The sequence below is a fragment of the Hoplias malabaricus genome, chromosome 16 (genome assembly GCF_029633855.1).
Source record: "Hoplias malabaricus isolate fHopMal1 chromosome 16, fHopMal1.hap1, whole genome shotgun sequence".
Lineage (NCBI taxonomy): Eukaryota > Metazoa > Chordata > Actinopteri > Characiformes > Erythrinidae > Hoplias > Hoplias malabaricus.
In genome coordinates, this window is record NC_089815.1 from 23,903,824 (window position 1) to 23,928,557 (window position 24,734).

At 36.5% G+C, this 24,734-nt stretch overlaps 1 protein-coding gene across 1 annotated transcript in view; it reads left to right on the plus strand.

The window, feature by feature from the left end:
• Nucleotides 1-182: 182 nt before the first annotated feature.
• Nucleotides 183-24,734, plus strand: part of abca7 (ATP-binding cassette, sub-family A (ABC1), member 7) — a 28,836-nt gene continuing 4,284 nt past the window's right edge. Inside the window, exons 1-42 of the mRNA XM_066647262.1 lie at nucleotides 183-247; nucleotides 1,240-1,335; nucleotides 1,427-1,520; nucleotides 1,904-2,045; nucleotides 2,353-2,480; nucleotides 2,707-2,825; nucleotides 2,929-3,126; nucleotides 3,315-3,407; nucleotides 10,153-10,390; nucleotides 10,972-11,111; nucleotides 11,216-11,332; nucleotides 11,733-11,930; nucleotides 12,017-12,222; nucleotides 12,332-12,508; nucleotides 12,704-12,926; nucleotides 13,275-13,496; nucleotides 13,852-14,056; nucleotides 14,239-14,352; nucleotides 14,707-14,878; nucleotides 14,984-15,115; nucleotides 15,417-15,556; nucleotides 15,646-15,783; nucleotides 15,950-16,173; nucleotides 16,263-16,320; nucleotides 16,981-17,183; nucleotides 17,524-17,638; nucleotides 18,718-18,741; nucleotides 19,186-19,331; nucleotides 19,605-19,729; nucleotides 20,329-20,421; nucleotides 20,506-20,701; nucleotides 21,312-21,406; nucleotides 21,492-21,524; nucleotides 21,611-21,716; nucleotides 21,960-22,034; nucleotides 22,107-22,276; nucleotides 22,368-22,545; nucleotides 22,670-22,785; nucleotides 23,123-23,267; nucleotides 23,760-23,883; nucleotides 24,083-24,212; nucleotides 24,466-24,592. Coding sequence (XP_066503359.1) covers nucleotides 1,270-1,335; nucleotides 1,427-1,520; nucleotides 1,904-2,045; nucleotides 2,353-2,480; nucleotides 2,707-2,825; nucleotides 2,929-3,126; nucleotides 3,315-3,407; nucleotides 10,153-10,390; nucleotides 10,972-11,111; nucleotides 11,216-11,332; nucleotides 11,733-11,930; nucleotides 12,017-12,222; nucleotides 12,332-12,508; nucleotides 12,704-12,926; nucleotides 13,275-13,496; nucleotides 13,852-14,056; nucleotides 14,239-14,352; nucleotides 14,707-14,878; nucleotides 14,984-15,115; nucleotides 15,417-15,556; nucleotides 15,646-15,783; nucleotides 15,950-16,173; nucleotides 16,263-16,320; nucleotides 16,981-17,183; nucleotides 17,524-17,638; nucleotides 18,718-18,741; nucleotides 19,186-19,331; nucleotides 19,605-19,729; nucleotides 20,329-20,421; nucleotides 20,506-20,701; nucleotides 21,312-21,406; nucleotides 21,492-21,524; nucleotides 21,611-21,716; nucleotides 21,960-22,034; nucleotides 22,107-22,276; nucleotides 22,368-22,545; nucleotides 22,670-22,785; nucleotides 23,123-23,267; nucleotides 23,760-23,883; nucleotides 24,083-24,212; nucleotides 24,466-24,592 — 5,745 coding nt within the window. The 5' untranslated portion in view covers nucleotides 183-247; nucleotides 1,240-1,269. The remainder of the gene's footprint in view (nucleotides 248-1,239; nucleotides 1,336-1,426; nucleotides 1,521-1,903; nucleotides 2,046-2,352; nucleotides 2,481-2,706; nucleotides 2,826-2,928; nucleotides 3,127-3,314; nucleotides 3,408-10,152; nucleotides 10,391-10,971; nucleotides 11,112-11,215; nucleotides 11,333-11,732; nucleotides 11,931-12,016; nucleotides 12,223-12,331; nucleotides 12,509-12,703; nucleotides 12,927-13,274; nucleotides 13,497-13,851; nucleotides 14,057-14,238; nucleotides 14,353-14,706; nucleotides 14,879-14,983; nucleotides 15,116-15,416; nucleotides 15,557-15,645; nucleotides 15,784-15,949; nucleotides 16,174-16,262; nucleotides 16,321-16,980; nucleotides 17,184-17,523; nucleotides 17,639-18,717; nucleotides 18,742-19,185; nucleotides 19,332-19,604; nucleotides 19,730-20,328; nucleotides 20,422-20,505; nucleotides 20,702-21,311; nucleotides 21,407-21,491; nucleotides 21,525-21,610; nucleotides 21,717-21,959; nucleotides 22,035-22,106; nucleotides 22,277-22,367; nucleotides 22,546-22,669; nucleotides 22,786-23,122; nucleotides 23,268-23,759; nucleotides 23,884-24,082; nucleotides 24,213-24,465; nucleotides 24,593-24,734) is intronic.

Sequence of the window (24,734 nt, forward strand, 5' to 3'; positions counted from 1 at the left end):
TATATTAATATTAATTAAATACATTTGTAAAATATCCATAAATATGCAGTAGACCTAAAGTGCGTTACTGTCGTATTAAACTGATTGGATAGTAGAATGTGGGCGAGTGGCTCTGATTGGGTGAACGGTAAAATATTCAGTGCAAGCCCCGCCTCTGGCGAAGCTTTTACTCCTAGTGGAGAGATGGGAACCGCAGAACGCAAGTGATGAGTTAAGAATTCTCCTGCTCTCCTCTCATATTGCACAGGTAAATAAACGTCTTTTTCTCCTTTTTACGTGCAACTGACGTTTACGAGGTGCTTGTAGCGATGAAAAATGGCGTTAAATATATGAAATGATTGTTTGTTTACATGTATCTTGAGTGCTAACCAGTTTAGCCCGCACTTCCCTAACGTCACTAGGGCAAGGCAGTTTCAGAATCACGGTGACAGTGAGTCACTGCTTTGTTGTCTAAATGTCTTATTTATATATTTGATCAAATAATATGTTTTATTTTTTTCCTCTTCTCACTAAATTTCAATGTCTTAGTGGTATTTAGCTACATCGTATGCCCAGTATTATTAGCTATCATCTAAATCAACTAAATTCTCATGGTATATTGAATTTATAGTTTAATTGATCAAATTAGTATAATTTTTCTGCAGATCAATTATAAATTAATTTTTCCCCCAATGTCTTAATAGTGTTTTGCTACACCGTATGTTCATTATTACCATCAAAAAATAAAATGTAATTTTTATTGAATTTAAAATTTGAATTAATTAAGTACATCAAATTATTCTTCGGATCACTTTTAAGAATTTATTATTATTATTTTATGTATTTTAAAGATTCTTTTTCAGTGTTCTAAGGCTATACACTGTTTTTACCAGCAGAACACTCTGCAGTTAGTTTTACACAGTGTGAAATCTTGGCAGAATTATGAGACTTGTTCTGATTTGTGAAATAGCCTATTACAAAGTTTCTAGAGCAGCGTTCTGTGTACTAAATATCTATTTCTATCATGCTCTGATCGGAGGAGATTTTTTGGCTTTAATCTTCTAAGCTAATTATCATAATGAGGATTCGGAGATCAGCTAGTGACAGGTAGATCTGGGCAGATCAAGTCCTTCAACCTTTCACAGCTTTTTCATTGTTTCACTTGAGTTTTAGTGTGGTTTGTGTTTGTTAATGGTGGCATGGAGTTTGATATGATTTCAACCTCTAGAACTGACACCAACATCTTTTTTATTTTAATAGCAATGGCCTTTTAGATCTCTGGGTCTCACGATGGCCATAGGAACTCAACTCTACCTCCTTCTGTGGAAGAACTTCAACTACCGCAGGAGGAACAAGGTAAGGTCCCCATGATTGAAGTCCCATCCATAATCAAATTATTTCAATGTGTTAAACTGAGTGCTGTAATCAACCAAACCTGTCTTCACAGATCCAGTTGATCAGTGAGCTGCTTTGGCCACTTTTCCTTTTCTTTATTCTCATCTCTGTACGTAAATCTCACCCTCCTTACAAACAGAGCCAGTGTAAGTGACCCTGCGTGAGAACCACAGTCTCCACACGCTATTCCCTCAGCTTACTGTTAGTGCATTCCAGCAACACTGATATGGCGGCCAAATGAATTAAGCTGATTAGCTGCAACCACAGAAGTTCAGGGTGCCATGTTTGGGCTGTTCCATTGTTTTGTTAAGTTTCATGGCAGTGTTGTTTTTTTGGTAAGCCCACTGTCTCAAAAGTCTTCGAAATATTGTAAATCTTTAAATCCTTCAAATTGCCGCAATGACTGTTATTCCAGTATAAATTTTAAAGTTTTATCATGCAACATGTATATGAAGCCCCATGACATATGATGCACCACGTTCCACCTGTGTTGAGGATACTTATTTATAAAATCAATTTCATTTTTTAGGTCACTTTCCCAACAAGGCTCTCCCCTCTGCTGGCACTTTGACATGGGTTCAGGGCATTATCTGCAACATCAACAACCCATGTTTCCACCACCCAACTTCAGGAGAGGAACCAGGCCAAGTGGGGAATTTTGATGACTCTATGTGAGTACATTCATTCTTCATCGTTCTTAAACCTAGAATGGGAATTCAAATTTTTAGAATGTTTGCATAATTTGATTATTAAGATTTTAAAAAAGTTATTGTGGTTTGATGAGAACTATATGCAGTGCATTCTCACTCTTCATTCACTAAATTCAAGAACCAATAGAACCGAATGAATTTAAACTTCAAATCTTATATACATGTGAATTACTGAAGTGGAATTCAATTCAAATGAGATTTATTTACATGTATTCTAATATTAGAGGATTATGATATATATATTTATTATTTTTTCTTACTTTCTAAGACTTTCTCGGCTTTTAGTGGAAGCCAGGGCTGTCCTCACAAACACTGGAAATCAAACAGTCCTCTCAGCTTTGGATGACCTCTTGCTTGCTGTTCAGAGACTGGGAGAGAACCAGGATGCTTGGCCAAGTGGGACCTGATTTTGATACACTTGGAAATGCAGATAGATCGATGTACATTAGCGTAGATGGCATGAGTGAAAGTGGGGCTGTGCCTATACTGACTCTCTAAACTTGAGTTCTGCATAATATCATTCTGTAATCTTTTTTTAATGAGTTTAAATTGGCATATACTTGGGGAGTGATTTTATAACATGTGACATAAATTTTGTTCTCTTTTTTTATTTTTATGGAAGATTTCCCAGTGAGGGAATACCTCAGAGCCAATGAGACATTTTCTTCCTTTTTGAGGACTAACTGCAGTGTACCTTCTAACTCTGTGAACCAGTTAATGAGAGCGCGACTCAACCTCCAGGTTAGAAGATTGTGACTAAGGGCATTTGTTGATAAGCTGCTGCTGACTCTACTACCATTATTCAAGTATTTGTAATCTTGTTTCCTGATCTGTTTGTGTCTAGGTTGTAATGTTAGGCTCTAGCTTACGTCTGTCTGACATCGTCTGTAATGCCACTCTCCTGGGCCATTACCTGACCATGGAAGGAAACACTACTCTCACTACTCAGCTTCAGCAAGACTTGTGTGAAGTCCCCTCTGATTTGCTGCAGAAAGCTGAAAGGATTTTCATCTCACAGATGGACCTCAGCAAGATTTTCACAGTTAGTATCCTGGTTCATAAGTGTCTGTGTTCCATTTTTCATTTTCCAATTCCTGAATGAACTTAATAGTGAAAGGCAGACAAGCTTTCTCATAGATCCTTACTTTTATAGCTTTCCTAATTTTTTAGAATGATAATAAAGGCGTACCATTTAAAGGCAATGCAGATTTATACATCTCTGGCCCCCAGAGGGAGAGACTCCGTTCCAGTGCTGGTGACCTGCAGGTTCTCAACCAGGCTGCCTCCTCTGTGGCCCAAGAGGTGGTTTCCATTGTGGATAAAGTAGGCACCAACCTTTCACACACCACTATTTATTTACTTACATCTACACAGTAGGGATAATTTTGCATTGTATTCCTATAGACAATTAATTATTAACCTTGTTTTGATGTTTGCATATTAAATAGGACTAAATTAACATTGATAATACTCTCTGTTATACCCAGCTTTTCACTTAGATTCTTTTAACGTCAGGCATATGCAAGTATCGGGGATTTTGCCTTTATTAAGAACAAAAAAAATGGCATTTCTCTAACAATTTTCGAGCCTCTGTAAAGTCTATTTCTGTATATTAATAGAGGGTTTTGTTTACTGCGATCAAACCAATTATGCACTTATTTTCATAGTAAGATCTTTTATGACTGGGGTCCAAACTTGAATGGTTCATGGAGGATGGGTGCCATAAGTCCTCGTCCAATCAGAAACGGTTGTAGATTTTGACCAATGAAATTGTAAATGCTGCCCTTTGCTTACTTTTTTTTGTTTTGTTTAGAAGAGCATGATTAAACATTCACATACCTTATATCTTAATATGTATATACTATTAACAATAGTAGTAGTAATGCTTTTAAAATGGTGGAGTTTAGTGTATATTCTTCTACTCCCCTAGCAGTAGGAAATTGTTGAAACACGGTACCAGTCATCAGCCTGGTACAGGGGTCGGCAACTAGCGGCCCTTTGATCCCTCTGATGCGGCTCAGCTTTTGAAAATAATTAATGAGTATTTAATTAAAATGTATATTATTTTAGTGCGTTCATTGTCAAAATGTAATTCTATGAAGATTATGGCGATCTTGTAACATTTACAATATTTTTGTCGCTCTTAATACACGTCACAACTTCCAATGTGCGACACCCGCCAGTGTGCGGTTGCTTGAACTTTTTGACAGCTGTCTGCACGGCGCCAGTAAAATAATGACGGCACGCAGAGAGAGGACAGCATTTTTGTTTGCTGCCAGTGGATAATTTAAGTTCGGCGTTTTTTTCCATTACTAGAAGGACTCAAATAAACATTGAGTATTTTACTTAACTGTCAACCCAATGTCTTTTTTTCATAGTTAAAAATATTTTGTTGCATGCAGAAACGTTATTTCATTTTCTCTGCAGTCTTTCATTGATTTCATAAATGTAGCACAGTATAGTTTGTTTATACATAGCACAAAGGCAAAAAAACCCTGTTATTTTCATTTAGAATTTCAAAAGGGTTTTGTGGCTCCCAGTGTTTTCTATACTGTGTGAAATGGGTCCAAATGGCTTTTTGAGTGGTAAATGTTGCCGACCCCTGGCCTAGTAATTGCAAACCTGTGCTTTGAATTTAGCTACACTTAAAGGCTAAGCACCACTTAATGAACCTCATGAATATTTCACATTATCTTATTTACTGAAAATATATAAGTATGAATTAAAATGAAAGTAGCAGCTTATTTTGCTTTAAAACTGTCAATTTTATTAAATTGACGGAAAAACCCGAGCTCACTACGGAAATTCTTGAACGCAACCGTGACGTCACTGGTGGACAACCGCTGAACAACGCCGCAGTAAAACACCGTTATGACTGACTTGGAATGCGAATTTTTTACTGCTGGTTCTTCAGATTCCGATGATATTCCGACACTATAAACCTCCGTAATGCAACTAGCATACGAAGCCTAGTATAATCTGAGCCACCGAGTTTAGCAAGTCAAGCTAACGTTAACTAACACCAACTAAAACAGCTGGAGTCAAGCCAGCCTCCACTTGGAAAAGCTTGGTCAAGCCAGCCCCCACTTAGATTTGGTGGAACGTCGTATTCTGAACATTACGGTAATAGCGTGCAGAAGAACAAATTTCTAAATTAAAGCCAAAAGTCAATGACAGGAAATGTATGTAATAATAAATAATTTTCTAAACAAATAATAAATGGATAAACAACAAATATTTGCTATTTTGTGGAAATGATGAAGATTTTAGGACATGACTCTCAAGTCACTCTGATGTGCCATTTAAAAAAAGGCCCTTTGTGTAGTCCTATGTCTGTAAATTTATTTCCAAATTTAAATAATTATTAAAAAGAAACCTTTAGTTTGCACAGAATAATTTCACTTCATAACCATAGTACCACACCTGATTATGTCACTCACTTAATATGAAGTCATTCTGATGTGTCATTTCAAAATAAAGGCCCATTGAATTGTCCCATTTCTGTAAATTTAATTCCAAAATTTAGATCATTACTGAAAAGAAACCTTTAGTTTGCACAGAACAATTTCACTTCATAGTCATAGTACCACACCTGATTATGTCACTCATGTAATATAAAGTCATTCTGATGTGTCATTTCAAAATAAAAGCTCTTTGAATTGTCCCATTTCTGTAAATTTAATTCCAAAATTTAGATCATTATTAAAAAGAAACCTTTAGTTTGCACAGAACATTTTCACTTCATAATCATAGTACAACACCTGGTTATGTCACTCACTGAACATCAAGTCATTCTGATGTGTCATTTCAAAATAAAAGCCCATTGAATTGTCCCATTTCTGTAAATTTATTTCCAAATTTAAATAATTATTAAAAGGAAACCTTTAGTTTGCAAAGAACAATTTCACTTCATAATCATAGTACCACACCTGATTATGTCACTCACTGAATATGAAGTCATTCTGGTGTGCCATTTTAAAAAAGAACTATTGTAAATGATCACATTTCAGCTATATTCACTCCGGATGTTGGAATTGTGATTAAAAGGAATCCTCCAGTTTGCACACACCACTTTCACTTTATAATGAAAGTACATCCCCTAAATATATGTCTCTCACTTAATATCAAGTCATTCTTGTGTGCCATTTCAGCTTAGGACCACTGTAATCAATCAGATTTTAATTATATTCACTGTAGATGTTGAGATTGTTATTAAAAGGAATCCTCCAGTTTGTAAACACTACTTTCACTTCATAATGATAGTACAGCACATGCAAGCATCAATCATTTAATGTCATACTATTGTAGTGTGTCTAATTTGCTCATCCACTCATTACATCCAGATCACATTACTGATTTATGTGCTCCCAATGACCTCTATTATGCTAACGAAGCAAGTCCAATATGCTGCTGTAAAGGTTCTGACTTGATGGAAAACAATGGATTACATTACACCTGAACGTCAATCACTGAACTGGTTATTGGTAAGACTACATTATATATTTTAGGAATGTTTTTTAAATTGGCTTTATGGTCATGTTCCTATTTTACCTTAGTGAAATGATTGTACACTCTTAAAAATAAAGCTGCTGTCAGAGGTTCACAGTCACGCCCTCGTCCTGTCATGCCCGTTTTCCTCGCCATGTGCTCTCTCAGCACATGGCTCTGTCTGTTGCTGTCCTTGTCTCTGCCCATGTCCCGCCTTTGTTCCGCCTCCTTGTCCGCTGTCCTCATTATCTGTCTCAGGTGTGTCTCGTTTGTATTTGTTTAAATGTCATTTTTTTTGCTGTTTCCCAGTCAAGTCATGTCATTTCGTTTTGTGTTGTTAACTTCCTAATCAAGACGTTTCGTTTAGTTTCCCAGTCGTGTTGTTTCTTCCTTTTTCATAGTCATGTGGTGTTGTTTCTCTCCCACTTCAAGTAAGGTTTTTTTTGTTTCCTAGTCGTTTCATTTTGTTTCCAAAGTCATGTCGGTGTGTGTAATTCTCATTTGTAGTCATGTCATTTCGTTTTTCTCCCCAAGCCTTGTCATTTCTTTCCTCTAAGTATCGTTGTTTTGCCTCCAGTGTATCCGTGTCTTGTTTCTTAGTTCGGTCTGTCTCTGTCGTTTTCCTCATTTAGAGCACATGGTGAGGAAAACGGGCATGACAGGACGAGGGCGTGACAGTGAACCTCTGACAGCAGCTTTATTTTTAAGAGTGTACAATCATTTCACTAAGGTAAAATAGGAACATGACCATAAAGCCAATTTAAAAAACATTCCTAAAATATATAATGTAGTCTTACCAATAACCAGTTCAGTGATTGACGTTCAGGTGTAATGTAATCCATTGTTTTCCATCAAGTCAGAACCTTTACAGCAGCATATTGGACTTGCTTTGTTAGCATAATAGAGGTCATTGGGAGCACATAAATCAGTAATGTGATCTGGATGTAATGAGTGGATGAACAAATTAGACACACTACAAAAGTATGACATTAAATGATTGATGCTTGCATGTGCTGTACTATCATTATGAAGTGAAAGTAGTGTTTACAAACTGGAGGATTCCTTTTATTAACAATCTCAACATCTACAGTGAATATGATTAAAATCTGATTGATTACAGTGGTCCTAATCTGAAATGGCACACAAGAATGACTTGATATTAAGTGAGAGACATATATTTAGGGGGTGTACTTTCATTATGAAGTGAAAGTGGTGTGTGCAAACTGGAGGATTCCTTTTAATAAGAATTCCAACATCCGGAGTGAATATAGCTGAAATGTGATCATTTACAATAGTCCTTTTTTAAAATGGCACACCAGAATGACTTCATATTCAGGAAACTAAAGGTTTCCTTTTAATAATTATATAAATTTGAAATTAAATTTACAGAAATGGGACAATTCAAAGGGCCTTTATTTTGAAATGACATATCAGAATGACTTGATATTCAGTGAGTGACATAATCAGATGTGGTACTATGATTATGAAGTGAAATTGTTCTGTGCAAACTAAAGGTTTCTTTTTAATAATTATTTAAACTTGAAATTAAATTTACAGAAATGGGACAATTCAAAGGGCCTTTATTTTGAAATGACACATCAGAATGACTTCATATTACATGAGTGACATAATCAGGTGTTGTACTATTACTATGAAGTGAAATTGTTCTGTGCAAACTAAAGGTTTCTTTTTAATAATGATCAAAATTTTGGAATTAAATTTACAGAAATGGGACAATTCAAAGAGCTTTTATTTTGAAATGACACATCAGAATGACTTTATATTTAATGAGTGACATAATCAGGTGTGGTACTATGATTATGAAGTGAAATTAATCTGTGCAAACTAAAGGTTTCCTTTTAATTATTATGTAAATTTGAAATTAAATTTACAGAAATGGGACAATTCAAAGGGCCTTTATTTTGAAATGACACATCAGAATGACTTGATGTTCAGTGAGTGACATAACCAGGTGTTGTACTATGATTATGAAGTGAAAATGTTCTGTGCAAACTAAAGGTTTCTTTTTAATTATTATGTAAATTTGGAAATAAATTGACAGAAATGGGACAATTCAAAGGGCCTTTATTTTGAAATGACAAATCAGAATGACTTCATATTAAGTGAGTGACATAATCAGGTGTGGTACTATGATTATGAAGTGAAATTGTTCTGTGCAAACTAAAGGTTTCTTTTTAATAATTATTTAAATTTGAAATTAAATTTACAGAAATGGGACAATTCAAAGGGCCTTTATTTTGAAATGACACATCAGAATGACTTCATATTAAGTGAGTGACATAATCAGGTGTGGTACTATGATTATGAAGTGAAATTGTTCTGTGCAAACTAAAGGTTTCTTTTTAATAATTATTTAAATTTGAAATTAAATTTACAGAAATGGGACAATTCAAAGGGCCTTTATTTTGAAATGACACATCAGAATGACTTCATATTAGGTGAGTGACATAATCAGGTGTTGTACTGTGATTATGAAGTGAAATTGTTCTGTGCAAACTAAAGGTTTCCTTTTAATATTTATACAAATTTGGAATTAAATTTACAGAAATGGGACAATTCAAAGGGCCTTTATTTTGAAATGACACATCAGAATGACTTGATATTGAATGAGTGACATAATCAGGTGTGGTACTATGATTATGAAGTGAAATTGTTCTGTGCAAACTAATGGTTCACATTTAATAATTATTTAAATTTGGAATTAAATTTACAGAAATTGGACAATTCAAAGGGCCTTTATTTTGAAATGATACATCAGAATGATTTTATATTAAGTGAGTGACATAATCAGGTGTGGTACTATGATTATGAAGTGAAATTATTCTGTGCAAACTAAAGGTTTCCTTTTAATAATTATTTAAATTTGGAAATAAATTTACAAACATAGGACTACACAAAGGGCCTTTTTTTAAATGGCACATCAGAGTGACTTGAGAGTCATGTCCTAAAATCTTCATCATTTCCACAAAATAGCAAATATTTGTTGTTTATCCATTTATTATTTGTTTAGAAAATTATTTATTATTACATACATTTCCTGTCATTGACTTTTGGCTTTTATTTAGAAATTTGTTCCTCTGCACGCTATTACCGTAATGTTCAGAATACGACGTTCCACCAAATCTAAGTGGGGGCTGGCTTGACCAAGCTTTTCCAAGTGGAGGCTGGCTTGACTTCAGTCTAAAACAGGCGAAGTAAGTGTACTTACCCTGTTTACCTCCATGTATACAGAGGCTCTTGAACACCTTTCGTCGGTCCGACGGTCTTTTAAACCTTATTCCTTTAATTAGTAAGAATTAACATGTTTTCTGACTATCAATAAACACAAGTTAGGAAATCAAACTCCACTGTATTTATTTTTTTGACACTTTAGTATAGCTGGTGCTTAGCCTTTAAAGACTTTACATTCTTGAAACCATTACACAGCTTAACATATTCATTTATTTCAAATATTTTGAAAATGTAGGTCTTTCCAAACTTTTAATGGACCACGATTATTAAGTATATTTTCTGCATACATGCCACTTCTTTCTTGCTTTCTATTTAATGGCTCCTCCAGATATCTGCTCTGCCCAGTTTCTCTGAGCTGAGCAGAGAACTCGGACAACTTTCTCAGGAAAACCGCTCAGCATTGCCCCAGGAGAGCTTCCGTGCCTTTAATAGGGCTATGTGTGGTCACTCTGAGAAGGATGGGGAGGTAATTCCTTCATTTAACTGGTATGAACAACAAGATTTGAAGACTTCCCTTGGCATACACCCATCTGAGCAAGCCCATTTGGAAAATGACAACACTACCAGTTAGTATGATTCATATTCCTGTTAATATTTTTAATGCATTATTAAACAGCTAGCCATGCAATCTAAATAGACATATACTGACAGTATAATGGGTTACACTGAAGAGATAAGTGATGACTTTTAACATTTAGGTACCTGTCTCTAAGTTTATAAAATTTCTGTCCTCTTAAAGATACATAAGTAACATGTGAGTTTTTTGTTTTACAGGTACATTGTCTGTAGTGATGAATTACTCTTAACTATTATGTAGTGTAATGGACAGAATTGGACAACCTTTAAAGTAAACTGCAAATCTAGTCATAGAATTATATAATGAAATTCATTATACTGTTTACTATACTACATGTATAATATTCCATGTAGAAAGTATAAATCTTTTTTATTGTACAAAACCTTCTAGCATTATTCTCAATGCTTGTATTATATATATATATATATATATATATATATATATATATATATATATATATATATGTTACTACTTTATGGTTAATTTAAATGAATTAACCATATTTGCAGATATCTGACATATCTATGATATGGGTGGAGAATTGATCAATTCTGATTATGTCATTTTTAGGTCCATTCTGTAAAAGCATAATTCAAAACCTTGAATCAAATCCTGTCTCTCGCATTGTGTGGAGAGGAATTAAGCCACTTTTCATTGGAAAACTGCTTTACACTCCAGATACACCTGCTACGCGCTTGATTATGAAAGAGGTGTTTTTTCTGCTCTATTTTCAGTTTATTCATATGGTCTATGTTCATTGCATAACATTACATTCCTGTTTAAATATTTTTTAAATAATTAAAATTGTGCTCAGGTGAACAGGACATTCCAGGCTTTGGACATTCTTGATGAGCTGTATGGAGCATGGGAGGAGGTGGGACCCAGAATCAAGAACTTCATGGAGAGCAGCTTGGAGATACGTGTGCTAAAGGTTAAACCCTCTATATAAGGTTTTACCTTTTACAGATACAGATCATTTTAAAGCAACAAATCAGAATAAATTTGTTTCTTTAAAATTGCAAGCTTATATATATGAATTTGCAAAGAGAAGGCTAAAGAGAGTTATATAAATTAGAAGAACACGCATGATGAAAATGATATACAAATGCAATTTTTTTTATGAAAACCAAGGCTATTAAATTTGCTGTGTACATTTGTGTTTGTGCAAATTTGTTGGTTAGCTAAAATATACTGAGCAGCCTAAATTGTATTTTGCTCTTCTGTAGTTGGGAGGTAACCCCTCTGTAGTTGGTTCTGTAGTAGGTAACTAAAGACCAAATAATAGTTGCTTCCAACTGAAATGAAACCCATGCTCCTAATCTGTCCTGCAGGATTTGCTGAGGCGGCCTGAGGTGGCTGTGGTCGTAAACCTGCAGCTGGAGAACACTTCTTGGACAGCTTCTCGCATTGCCCAGTTCCTCTCCACACGTGATCCTGACATTCCTAGGAGAAAGGGAGCACCTCCCACATGGGCAGACCTGTATCAGGATTGGAATAACACCCTTAGCACTTTGTCAGAACTATCAAAGGTACCCTAGCTTTTGGGACATTTCCAGTGCCACTGCCATGAAACACATCCATGTTTTTCTTACATGCTTGTAATCTGGTTTCTTAGTGCTTTTCCCTGAATAAGCTGGAAGGAGCAGCTACAGAAGGGGAGATGGTTGAGCGGGCTCTGGATTTGCTGGAGGATCGCCGTTTTTGGGCTGGAATAGTCTTCCTCCTTCCAGACCCTTCATCCCCAAACCTCCCTTCTCATGTCAAATATAAGATCCGCATGGATATCGATGATGTTATACGCACCAATAAAATAAAAGACAAGTATGCTTGAACTGATGTATTTGCTTTGTTTTTTCTTGACTTTCTGTCTATTGTAATATGAAATGTCTTGTGTGTTACTGAAATAACTGAAATTGTTTGTGTTCTGTAGATTCTGGGACCCAGGTCCAGCAGCTGACCCCGTAAGTGACATGCAATACATATGGGGTGGATTTGTCTATGTGCAGGATTTAGTGGAGAGAGCAATAACCAGTGTGCTCAGTGGCAAACATCCAACTACTGGTATATATGTACAGCAGATGCCCTACCCGTGCTTTGTTGATGATATGTAAGTTAGCATTTTTTTCCCCAAAGATGTATTCATGGTGGTTGTTAAATACCAGCAATAATCAATATGTTAAAAAATGTAGAGCTTGTGTGTAATTTGGACAGTTTCTGATTCTGATCTTTTAGAGCCTGTTGACCTTGAAAATTACATCCATATTAACTTCTCTCCTGTTCTTTTGGTCTTTTCTTCGCTTAGTTTCTTGCGTGTGCTGAACCGGTCACTCCCTCTCTTTTTGACACTGGCATGGACTTACACAGTTGCCATGATCATCAAGTGTGTTGTGTATGAGAAAGAGGCCCGTCTGAAGGAGACCATGAGGATCATGGGATTGAGTTCAGGCACACTCTGGCTTAGTTGGTTCATCAGTAGCTATCTGCAGTTCATCATTAGCTCAGTTCTTCTTGTTAGTGTGCTGAAGGTAGGCCTGAGTTATCAGGATTATTGCTATCTTTGTTAGGCTCTTTGCCTAAATGCGATATGAACAAACGCCATATGATTAGAATTTTTTTTACATTCAGGTTTGTTTTCTCAAACAGACAGTAAGCCCGGGCCTGAACTTTTATTTATTTTATATTTATTACCACAGAAACAGCCATTTTCATGTTTATTTATACAAAGTTACTGTTGCTTCCAGTCTTCCATCTTTAGTATCATCTGATAAATAATCTGCAAACTAATCAATTCAGTTTAAGAAATTATTCATGTGTGTAATACAACAGTTGAACAATCTAGTGAATTTTATCTTGTTTTGTTATTTTTGCTCCAGATGGGAGACATTTTGCCCTACAGTGACCCTGTGGTGGTCGTCTTCTTTTTCGCTGCCTTTGCAACAGCTACCATCATGCTGTGTTTCCTCATCAGTACGTTCTTCTCCCGCGCAAACCTGGCAGCAGCCTGTGGAGACCTTGCATACTTCTCTCTGTATCTGCCCTATGTGCTGTGTTTGTCTTGGAGAGAATACCTCACTAGTACGCACAGGATCCTAGTAGTGAGTTCATTGTTGTTTCATAATTGAATCAGATCCATAGAGGAAAGCAATTATTGTAAATATTAATTAACCCAAGAAATCACAGTATATCAGCCATTAAAAAACATGACATGAATATAGAAAATGAATTTGATGAAAATAGATTGCTGTGTAAAATCTTGCTTTGCATAATGAATCACAATCTATTACATTTTCATGTTTCAGTCATTATTCTGTCAACAGAAGAAGGTTGTCTATATAAGATGAAACGGAACTTATTGTTCATTCATATCATTCATTCCTGCAATTATAATATTTCAATTATGTTTTAGACTTTAGACTTAAAGCATTAAGTAATGATTCCTCTGTCTTTTAGAGCTTTCTGTCTCCAGTAGCCTTTGGGTTTGGCTGTGAGTACTTGTCTCAATATGAAGAACAAGGACTCGGCATTCAGTGGTCAAACATGCTGTCCAGCCCTGTTGAAGGAGACAAGTACAACTTAGCTATATCAATAGTTATGCTGTATGTGGATGCCTTTATCTATGGAGTGGCCACTTGGTACATCGAAACTGTGTTTCCAGGTAGGCTGTGGTTATACTGTAGGAAATACTGTATCTAGACTGACCGGGATATTGTAAAACCATGATAATTTTTAAAAAATGTATTATACCATATAAAACAATGTGTTGTGGAATAGTTTTATGTACACTTCTGTTCGTGTTGAGTCTAAGTCTGTTTTTATGTTTTTTGTTTTTTTTTTCAGGCCGGTATGGAATTCCTAGGCCCTGGTATTTTGTCTTCCAGCTGAATTACTGGGGAGGGATACCACTGGAGGCTGGTTTGCCAATTCCTCCTACACCACAGGATGAACCAGAGAGTAAGAACGCATGTAAATTGATGTCAAAGAAAAAAAAATGTAACAAATTCCCTCTTAACCCTGACTTAATTTTTGGAACTGTGTTTGGAACTGAAGCTAATGTAGTTAGTAGGAAGTAAAAACCGTCTTGACAGATTTCACTTTTGGATTAGTGGAAAAAAAATATGTAATTTTTATGTTCACTGAACTAATTGTTTTAAAACAGCAAAGTTGATAGGGGAGGGGTGTAAGCATGCTCAGCATTTTATGATGAGAACACCATCAGCTTAACTATAGTGCTTGTTTCTATTAGTTATTAGGCAAACATAGTTTCAGCATTGATGATTGTTTCTTGATTGTGCTGTTCTTTTACAGATCGAATTGAAGCAGAGCCTTCAGATCTCATCCTTGGTGTAGCCATCCATGACTTGGTCAAAATTTATAAAAAGGGAGCCAAGCTTGCTGTGAATCACCTAAACCTCAAGTTTTATGAGGGCCAGATCACGTCATTCCTGGGTCACAATGGTGCTGGGAAGACAACCACACTGTAAGAACTAAAATGTGAAAGGAGTACAGTTATATTTCTAATACAGTCACCACTATTCAATAAGTAACAAATCTTAATCACTAATTAGAATGTGTTTTCTAACAGATCCATTCTGACAGGACTGTTCCCCCCAACTGCTGGATCTGTGTATATTAAAGGCATGGATATCCGGACGCACATGGATGAAATTCGTAAATTGCTGGGGGTTTGCCCACAGCACAATGTACTTTTTGATGTGTAAGATATGTATGGCATTCTGAATTTGCTCTGAGTTGCAAACTGGTTAAAGAAAAATAGTACTTAATTAAAAGTTGGGTATTGCGTTATTCAGTGAGACATTTCTTTATAGTGTATTAACAAAACTTTATTGTGCATAAAGACATAGAAAAAGTAAAAATATCCCTGTCAGGTTTTTGGTATTTTTAAATTAAAAAATATCAGATGTGCAAATTTTATCTGGTTTACTTAGAATGAAAAATGTATGTAAATGTAACTAAAATATATTTCAGTTTTCTAAAATATTTTTTAATTGCTGTAGGCTGACCGTGGAGGAGCATGTTTGGTTCTATGGCCATATGAAAGGCATGAGTAGTGCTGAAGTAAAGGAGGAAGTGGCTTCACTGTTGGAAGACGTGGGACTAACACACAAGCGTCATGAACAGACCAAGAACCTCTCAGGTGCTCACATCAGCAGAATTATTTAAAAAAAATTGTCACCCCTGTTTCTGTGTGTTCTATGAGTTTCTCTTTATTCCTTTTTTTCCTAGGTGGCATGCAGAGGAAATTGTCTGTGGCTATAGCCTTTATTGGAGGGTCAAAAGTTGTGGTCCTTGATGAACCGACTGCTGGCGTTGACCCTTACTCCCGACGTGGGATCTGGGACCTGCTGCTTAAATACCGCAAAGGTTGTTATATTTTACTGTACATTTGGTACATACATGGGCTTTTTGACCTTTCTTGGTTTTTTAAATCAAAGGAGAATTCTGTCTGAAAAGTGACTTTCAATATGTTACTTTACTGTAGCAACCCACAGCATTGAGATCAATGTAAAAAGTTCTTTGTCATTTTCAGACCGTACAATCATTCTGTCTACTCACTATATGGACGAGGCTGACCTCCTGGGTGACCGCATTGCCATTATATCTCAGGGGAAGTTGTGTTGCTGTGGCTCTTCACTCTTCCTGAAGGCACACTTGGGCACAGGCTATTACCTCACCGCAGTAAAGAAGGAGCACCAGAGCCGGATGCCAAGCAGCATCAGCAGAGCAAAAGTCTCATCCCCTGCTCATACCAACGTGAGCCAGCCTCAGCTCAAAAGAAAAATTGAAAATCCATAATATGATTAACTTTTGAGAGACCTTTTTCCTTTTGCTCTGTATTTTAGGACGGAGATTCTACCAGAAGTGATGACACTGGACTTGGAAGTGAGCTCAATAGTTCAGGTTGGTGCTCACGTTATATGGTAATTCATGCTAAAATGTAAACACGTTTTGATAATAAATGTAATCTTTACTACCCTATTAGCACTTTGACACAATGGTTAGTGCTAACATTTGGTGTCTGATGGTTGGTCCAAGGCTGCATGTGTCTTTGGGTGTGAACATTATTATAATAAATGTACACCACAACACTGAAACGGATTAGGCAGAAAAGGTGATGATGATGATTATGATAAATATAATTAAGACAAATGATAGATCAGATAATAATTTTATTTATTATTGATTGTCTTTTCTTGTCATTTTTTATCTAATGTCTTCTTCATTATCACCATCTATTATTTTTGTAGTTTTTAAGAACTTACCCCTCTGTCGGCCTGTTATACATTTCTTTTTCATTTTTGCTGCTTGCATTGGGTGTATGTTTTCTGAACCCTGGAATTTTTATATAGTTGTAAATGTGAAATAATATTCTTAGATACATATTGTACCCTAGCTGAAGAACTGTGAGTAATCTTGAACAGGAATTATTAACTAATGTTTTGTTTTTGTTATTTTATTTTTCAGAATTAGGGTTGCAGGGTAATAGCCAATGTAATCAGTGTCTTTTAAAAGTTTTACCTGAATCTCTGAGCCTCAATTGATTGTCAGCTCTTTTTCCAGATGTAAATGGCCTTGTGACTCTGGCTCAACAGTACATCCCTGCAGCTCGGTTGGTGGAGGACGTTGGCAGGGAGGTGGTCATTAACTTCCCACACGCTGCCTCTGAAGACGGTTCTCTGGCCCTCTTCCTGACCGAGCTGGACAAACATCAGGCTGAATTTGGCATTGCCAGTTACGGCCTGTCTGACACAACACTTGAGGAGGTAAAGTAAATTCTAAATAGATGCTTCCATCAGTCACCTCCACTTTATGCCGTCTTAAGAGGATTTAGCTTGTCTAAATCATGAGGTTGTGAAGGGCACGCTGCCAGGATGAAACCTTAGTTCCTGAATTTGTAGCCCAGTGTTCTACTATTTTTACACACACGTCTGTTTAGAGATTACAGTTTGTCAGACCCCTTCTTTCTTAATACCTCTGTGATTGGTTGTTGTTGTAAACTGATCGTATCCCTGCTGTTCACGGATTTAGTGAACTGTTTGTTTAAGCCAAGCAGCAGGGGAGAAGTAAAGCATCTGTTGACTTGACTCTGCACGCACATTTCAGATCTTTCTGAAGGTTGCAGAGGAGACAGAAGTAGATAATGAGCCAGATGAGCTAGTGACGCATTCTGAAGTGTCCTCAGGCCAGCAGGGGGAGCCACTTGAAGATAGGGATGCAGGTAAAAGCTACATTCTTCTTTTTGGAGACTTAGTTGAGCCTCTTTTAACCACACAGTTATTTCATTCCAGATGGCCAAGGCTTTGATTAACACTTTATGATCCCAATTCATCTTCATGGTCTCTGTAACTTATGAGTGATAGGACCTGCTGAAAGTTGATTAATAATCACTTTAGACATAAATTTAAGATAGGGTTATGGTTACTATTTTGAATAAAACTTCTTTTTAACAGACAAATTCAGAATATGGCTATGATTCCCATTAACTCAGATCCTGTCAGAGTAAGTGGGCCATGTGCATGTCCCACATTAATGCTGTGTAGTAAAATGGATCATGATGTGAATTAGAGCTGTCTGTATGCTGCTGGATTGGTGAGTCAAAATTGTCCGTAGGTGTGAGTGTGTGAGTGAATGTGTGTGTGTGTGTCTGTGTTGCCCTGTGAAGGACTGGTGCCCCCTCCAGGGTGTATTCCCACCTTGGGCCCAATGACTCCAGGTAGGCTCTGGACCCACTGCGACCCTGAATTGGATAAGCGGTTACAGATAATGAATGAATGAATGAATGAATGCTGTTGGGGTATAGGAAAAAATAAAATAACACCATACTGCCTTTTATCGTGGATGAAAATTCTGAATGTTAATCATAAAGCTTGCGGTCCTTTTACTGTTTCCGAGTACAAGTAAAATGTGACCAATGTGTGCAATATATTCCTATTAATGTGTTGTTTTAAAGGCAATTTAATTAAGTATTTTTTAGGCTTTTATAAAACATTGTTTAAGTTATGCCCAATAAATGCAACAACGGGACTGAGGCGCATTATTAGAAAAGAAGGGGAGAATAAAGTGTTGCCTAAATCTCTCTAAGCCTGGTCAGATTCCTGACCTAAATACAACATGATATTTTGTTATAGTTTGATCACTTGATTAAATAATGATTGATAAATGATCTTTAAGGGACCATCAGCAATTATGAACAAGAGTCATGTGCCGTTTTTAATTTAGTTGTGCGCTACAGTTGTTTATGGTGTTTGAAATCTTTTTATTGTCCCTTGCCTCTCTCTTTGCCTTTACTGCTGACAGGATGGAAACAGCACCGTAGGACAGGTACAGAACCACTAATCCTCAATGATAGAAAGGTTGTTCAGCAGAATCACCCATATACTTCCATTCAAGAGTTTTCCTCGGTTCTATATTTGTTGTTATTGCATATGAATAAATAATGTATACAGTGTAAATAAGGAAATGTTTTGTTAAAGGGAACAGCAAGGAATATGTGATCACTGATTTATTGATACTATTCTTTAGTTATTAATTTTGTAATTAATTTGTAGGTTTGTCTTCAACACAATATATTTTGTATATATTTTTACAGGGTATTGCTTGATAAAAGTCTTTAAAACTTATCCAGACAGACAACATAATTGAATAATTATGTCTGTTTGTCTGCAACTAAATTGGTTTCGGCTGGTCGTGTAATTTTTCTGCCGACTGAGAGGCCCAACATGGAAGATGAGTTGTAATTAACATCAGGGTTCCGTTTTTATGCAGAGGCACAGGAGACAGAGCCACTGAGTGGAGACGGCCGGGGCAGTGTGTCCCTCACTGGCTGGGGCCTGACCTGGCAGCAGCTCAGGGCACTATTCACTAAGAGATTGCTGTATGCGCTCCGCAGCCGCAGAGGATTCTTAGCTCAGGTACAAGATTGTTGCTGGATTTGGTTGTACATATTGAAGTTTGATTTTGTTAAGGTGGAGGTGTGTTGAGGTTGCAGTAGATTTACGCTTTATACGCACATGCACAAACAAATATGTGTTCATAATATTGAAAAGTAATTAAAAATCTGTATGAGCATTTACATAATGCAATTACCAAAACTTTTAATAACATTTAAGCAATCACAGTATATGTATATCATTCGAAAATGTTGAAAAGATCTTGGAAATTAGGGGTTTCTTTATGTTTCTCAGATTGTGCTGCCTGCAGTGTTTGTCCTGATCTCTCTGCTCTTCAGCCTCATTGTCCCACCCTTTGGAAAGTATCCTGCTCTAGAGCTACAACCATGGATGTATGGTGAACAGTTCACCTTTTTCAGGTGCCTATATTGTTATTATCAGAATGGCTTTCATATAACCCATGCACATGTTTCATGACCTGTTGTGTGCAGAAATGCAAACGTTCATATACTCAGAATACAAAAATACTGATTGACATGTCAGAACTTGTTTAAACAAACTGTTTAAAACACACTGGGCTATTCGTTCTACTGAAAATTTCCAATAAAATAATTCCATACGAAACAGTTGCTGTCTATTGAACTAAACAATGGGAATCGCTTTGTTATAAATCACAATATCACTGAATGTGTTTATGATTATTATGAGTAGTTTCAATATGGAACCAGCTTCTTAGGTGGAACTGGATCTGTGGAAAATATCCCTGCATATATGTTTGAAAAAAAAAAAACGGAAAGCGATTTTACATAGGCAAGTAGAATACAGTAGTTTTTTTTAAACTTAGTACAGGTTTGTTCTCTTTTTGTGTCACAGAAAATGAATAATATTTTATGCGTAATGGAAAAATGTAGAATAATTGAAGGATAATCTCTGACTTTGTCACACTACTGCGTGTATGGGATGTACCCTGTTAACAGTCAAGGCTCTCCGTGTTCTCTCATATCTCTCCTCCTCACAGCAATGATGCCCCACAGGACCCTGCCATGCAAGAACTTCTACAAGCTCTTCTAGATCCTCCTGGATTTGGGACAAAATGCATGGATTCAGAAATGTAGAGCACCTCTCTCTATATTTTTATAAGTTATTATAAGATAATATGACATTTGTTTAACATGGTGTGATGCTCTGTATTCAGGAATTCTCAGTGTGAGGTAAATGAGACTGGGAGTGTGTTCGTCCGTCCAAGCATCCCCTACACAATGTGGGAGATACTTCACAACCAGAAATGGACACAAGAGAACCCATCTCCTGAATGTGAGTGCAGCACTGAGGAGGTTCGCAGAATGCTGCCTGAATGCCCTTTGGGAGCAGGAGGACTTCCCCCTCCACAGGTCATCTTTCTACTTGACCCCAAAATCTGAATTGTTTCCTTTGTCCATCAGTCGAGTATCACATATCACAATATTTATTGATTGATTGATCGATTGATTGTTTGCACCAACTCATGACTAATAGCAACAGCACCTATGTTCTAAGGCAATTACAATTTGGGAAATTCTGTACTCTTCCAGGGTGTGATTAGGTGACCAGGTGCTATTAAATGACTAATAGTGGCAATGGTGTATAATAATGGTATCTTGTTGTGTCAATTATATTTTAAAATGTTTTACTTCAGAAAGAGTTCATAAAGTTGGCATGATGAGATTTCTAAGTCTTTTTGCGAATTAAGCTATATTTTATACTATTTTTGGCAAGTCATTAGCTAATCGTCTGCTGACATATACTACAGGTAGCAAAGTTTGTTTCTAGGTTGGCTGCTTGTCTAAGAGTCCATGCTTTCACTTATGTACCTCTTTAAAAATATTATAATATCATCGGTTTGGGAGATTTTATTGAAAGCACTTCTCAAAACTGTAGACCAGTGTATTTTCCTCTCTGTACTCTTAGTTGTCAATCTCTGATTTGAAACATTTTATCGTGTCTTTCTCTTGTTGACTTCAGATAAAGAGGTTGACAGGCGACATACTGCAAAACCTTACTGGACGTAATATATCTGACTACCTCGTGAAGACGTATCCAGAGATTCTTAAAAAGAGGTTACATCTTTTTAAGGTTATTTCTAAATTAAGTAAACTGTCCATATTCCTTTTAATTGACATTTTCTTATATTTATTCTCCTAGCTTGAAGACAAAAAAGTGGGTCAATGAGTTCAGGTATTTTGTTTATTTACTTTATCCAGCCTTTCCATATTTAATTCCAATTTTGGGTAGTTTAAATTTTATTAAAAATCTGTTTTCAGGTATGGAGGTTTCTCCCTTGGTGGTAAAAGTTCTCAAACTAGTATAAGCACTTATCAGCTGGAGGAGGCTATAATGGCTATCAGAACTCAATACAGGATAAAAGAGGTATGCCATTTACCTCTAAGATGTCTTAATATCTCAGAAATTATTTTAGTGTGATTATATTTTATTTAGACATATACATTCTCTACGTAAAACATTTGATGGTTTTCCTTTGTGAATCATTATATGAATTGGATTGGAAGATTTGAATGCCTTATACATCTTAAAGCACACAAAGTGATTGTTTTCTAAGTGTTTGAATGTGCTATAAAGTTTGTAATCAGGATTTTTGTGTGTTCTTTAAAGAATGGCTCATTGGATCGATTTCTGGACAGATTACCAGGCCTTCTCTCTGGTCTCAGCAGTCAGAATAATGTTAAGGTAAGTACATTGAAAAAATTGCTCAGATTTTTAAACTTGAAGTAAAATTAACATTGTTATTCCTTTCTCTAGGTGTGGTTTAATAACAAAGGTTGGCATGCAATGGTCTCCTTTGTCAACATTATGAACAACGGACTGCTGCGGGCCAGCCTCCCTCCTGGTCCAGACAGACAGAAATATGGTATAACAGCCTACAACCACCCACTGAATCTCACCAAGGAACAGCTCACTGAGATGGCTTTGTATGACCCTTTTCTTAGACATCATAAATTAAGCTGATTCCTGTAAAGAGGTTCCTGAAGAACTTTACCCTGTCTCTTGTCCTCTCTCCAGAATGTCAACCACAGTGGATGTTTTGTTGTCCATATGCGTGATTTTTGCTATGTCCAGTGTGCCTGCAAGCTTTGTACTCTTTCTGATAGAGGAGAGGGTCAGCAAGGCTAAACATCTCCAGTTTGTTAGTGGGGTCAAACCAATTTTGTACTGGACAGCAAACTTTGCTTGGGACATGGTCAGTTTTATGTGATTGGTTCTGTATATTGTCATTGTCCAATGAAAACCATATAGACAATATATATACTACAATCGTTGATTCTTTTGTCTCATGCCTTGTGATCTGTTATCTGTTTGAGCAGCTGAACTACACCGTGCCAGCCACCATGGTGGTTTTTATATTCCTAGGCTTTCAGCAGCAGGCCTACGTATCAGAAAAAAATCTTCCTGCACTTGTGCTCTTGCTCCTGCTTTATGGGTAAGAGAAAGTAGAACATCATGTTTTTATTAGAATGTTTTCCTTGCCATTCCTAACAGGAAAGCTGACTGGCCCATAAAGAAAAATTTAGTTACATACAAGACATTTTGATTTCTGAAATTTATTTATCATCCTTGATGTGTAGCTAACAATTAGTAAAATATTTTCACCATCTTTCAAACTGCATACTTAAATGTTCACATGCATAATAGACTAGAATATATGTTTTACTTGTTATCCTCATAGTAATCTAGAGCTAAAAGCCAAAGTAATTTACGAAAACAAAAACCAGTTGTGACATACTGAATCACATGCCTGTTTCTGTCCACTGCTGCAGCTGGTCCATCACTCCCCTTATGTATCCTGCCTCATTTGTGTTCTCCGTGCCCAGCACAGCCTATGTGACCCTTACCTCCATCAACCTCTTCATTGGCGTCAATGGCAGCATAGCCACCTTCGTCCTGGAGCTCTTCAATGACAATGTACAGAAAGTTTTGCCTTGGGCATTTCCTTTGCGTTCTTTTGTGTTAATGTGTATTATGTGTAAAGTTAATGTTGGTTCAGGGTGGCACGGTGGCGCAGCAGGTAGTCTCGCAGTCACACAGCTCAAGGATCCTGGTCCCACCCCAGGTAACTATCTGTGAGGAGTTTGGTGTGTTCTCCTCGTGTCCGTTTGGGTACTCCGGTTTCTTTTTGGGTGCTCTGGTTTCTTCCCACATTCCAAAAACATATGGTGGTAGGTGGATTGGCGACTCAAAAGTGTGTGTGTGTATGTCGCACTGTTAAGAATTGGCGCCTTGCACCCAGTGATTCTGGGTGGGCTCCGGACCCACCGTGACCCTGAACTAGATAAGTGGTTACAGACAATGAATAATGTTATTTTAGTTAACAGTTGCAAATTGTAAAATACTATTTGTGGCAAATAACACATATAGTTTTTCCAATGTCTTTCTGCTGTTCTTTTACGTTTTCAGCATTTAAATGAGGTCAACAGGATCCTAAAGAAGATCTTTCTTATCTTTCCTCATTTCTGTCTTGGTCGGGGTCTAATTGACATGGCTAAGAACCAGGCAATGGCAGATGTTTTCCAGAGGCTTGGTAAATGCCATATGTTCATTTTTACTGTAGTGACAGCAAGGAACAATGATGCAGAATATTGATTATCTGATATTTAATATCTGATTTTGTTTAAATGTAAAATGCACTTTCATTTATAGTAGCATAACATGCCAAGGCCTTATTTGTTTCAGTCAGAAGTAGTAGCTGAGAAAGCTTTCTTTCGGTTTTGTGTTCCCAGGAACCAAGCAGGCCCTGGAACCACTGGCTTGGGATTTTGTGGGGAAGAATTTGTTTGCAATGGCTGTGGAAGGAGTAGTTTTCTTTATTTTTACTATACTGTTACAGTATAATTTTTTTGTACGTTTCAGGTACATAATCAGTTGTAAATTTAATATGCCACTGATCACAAATTTGTATGATTTGTCTGTTATTTCACTCACTTTATGTGATGTGAATAATATATATTGGATATCTAATAAGAAAAACAACAAGGTTTAATATGCTTGATAATAAGCTGTGTTCAGGGGTACATACATTACCTACAGATATGTTGTATACATTTTATATTATTGGGAAAATTATATTTTTGAGCAACAGACTTAGAGTATATATTTTTTCTAGACTGCCATGGTTTGAACCTGTCCTTTCGCCTTTGGGTCCAGAGGATGAGGATGTAGCACAAGAGAGAGAACGAATAAAGAATGGAAGATCACAGGATGACATTCTGACTCTAATTGACTTGAGCAAGGTTTGCAATTTCCAGCTAAAAACGTTAACATTGCCATATATATTTTATAAATTGCTGTATTTTATAAATTGCTGTAAATCTGCCATGCAAACAAAAATATTTCAGGTACAAAAATGTATTCAGAACAGTGTTCTATTTTTCC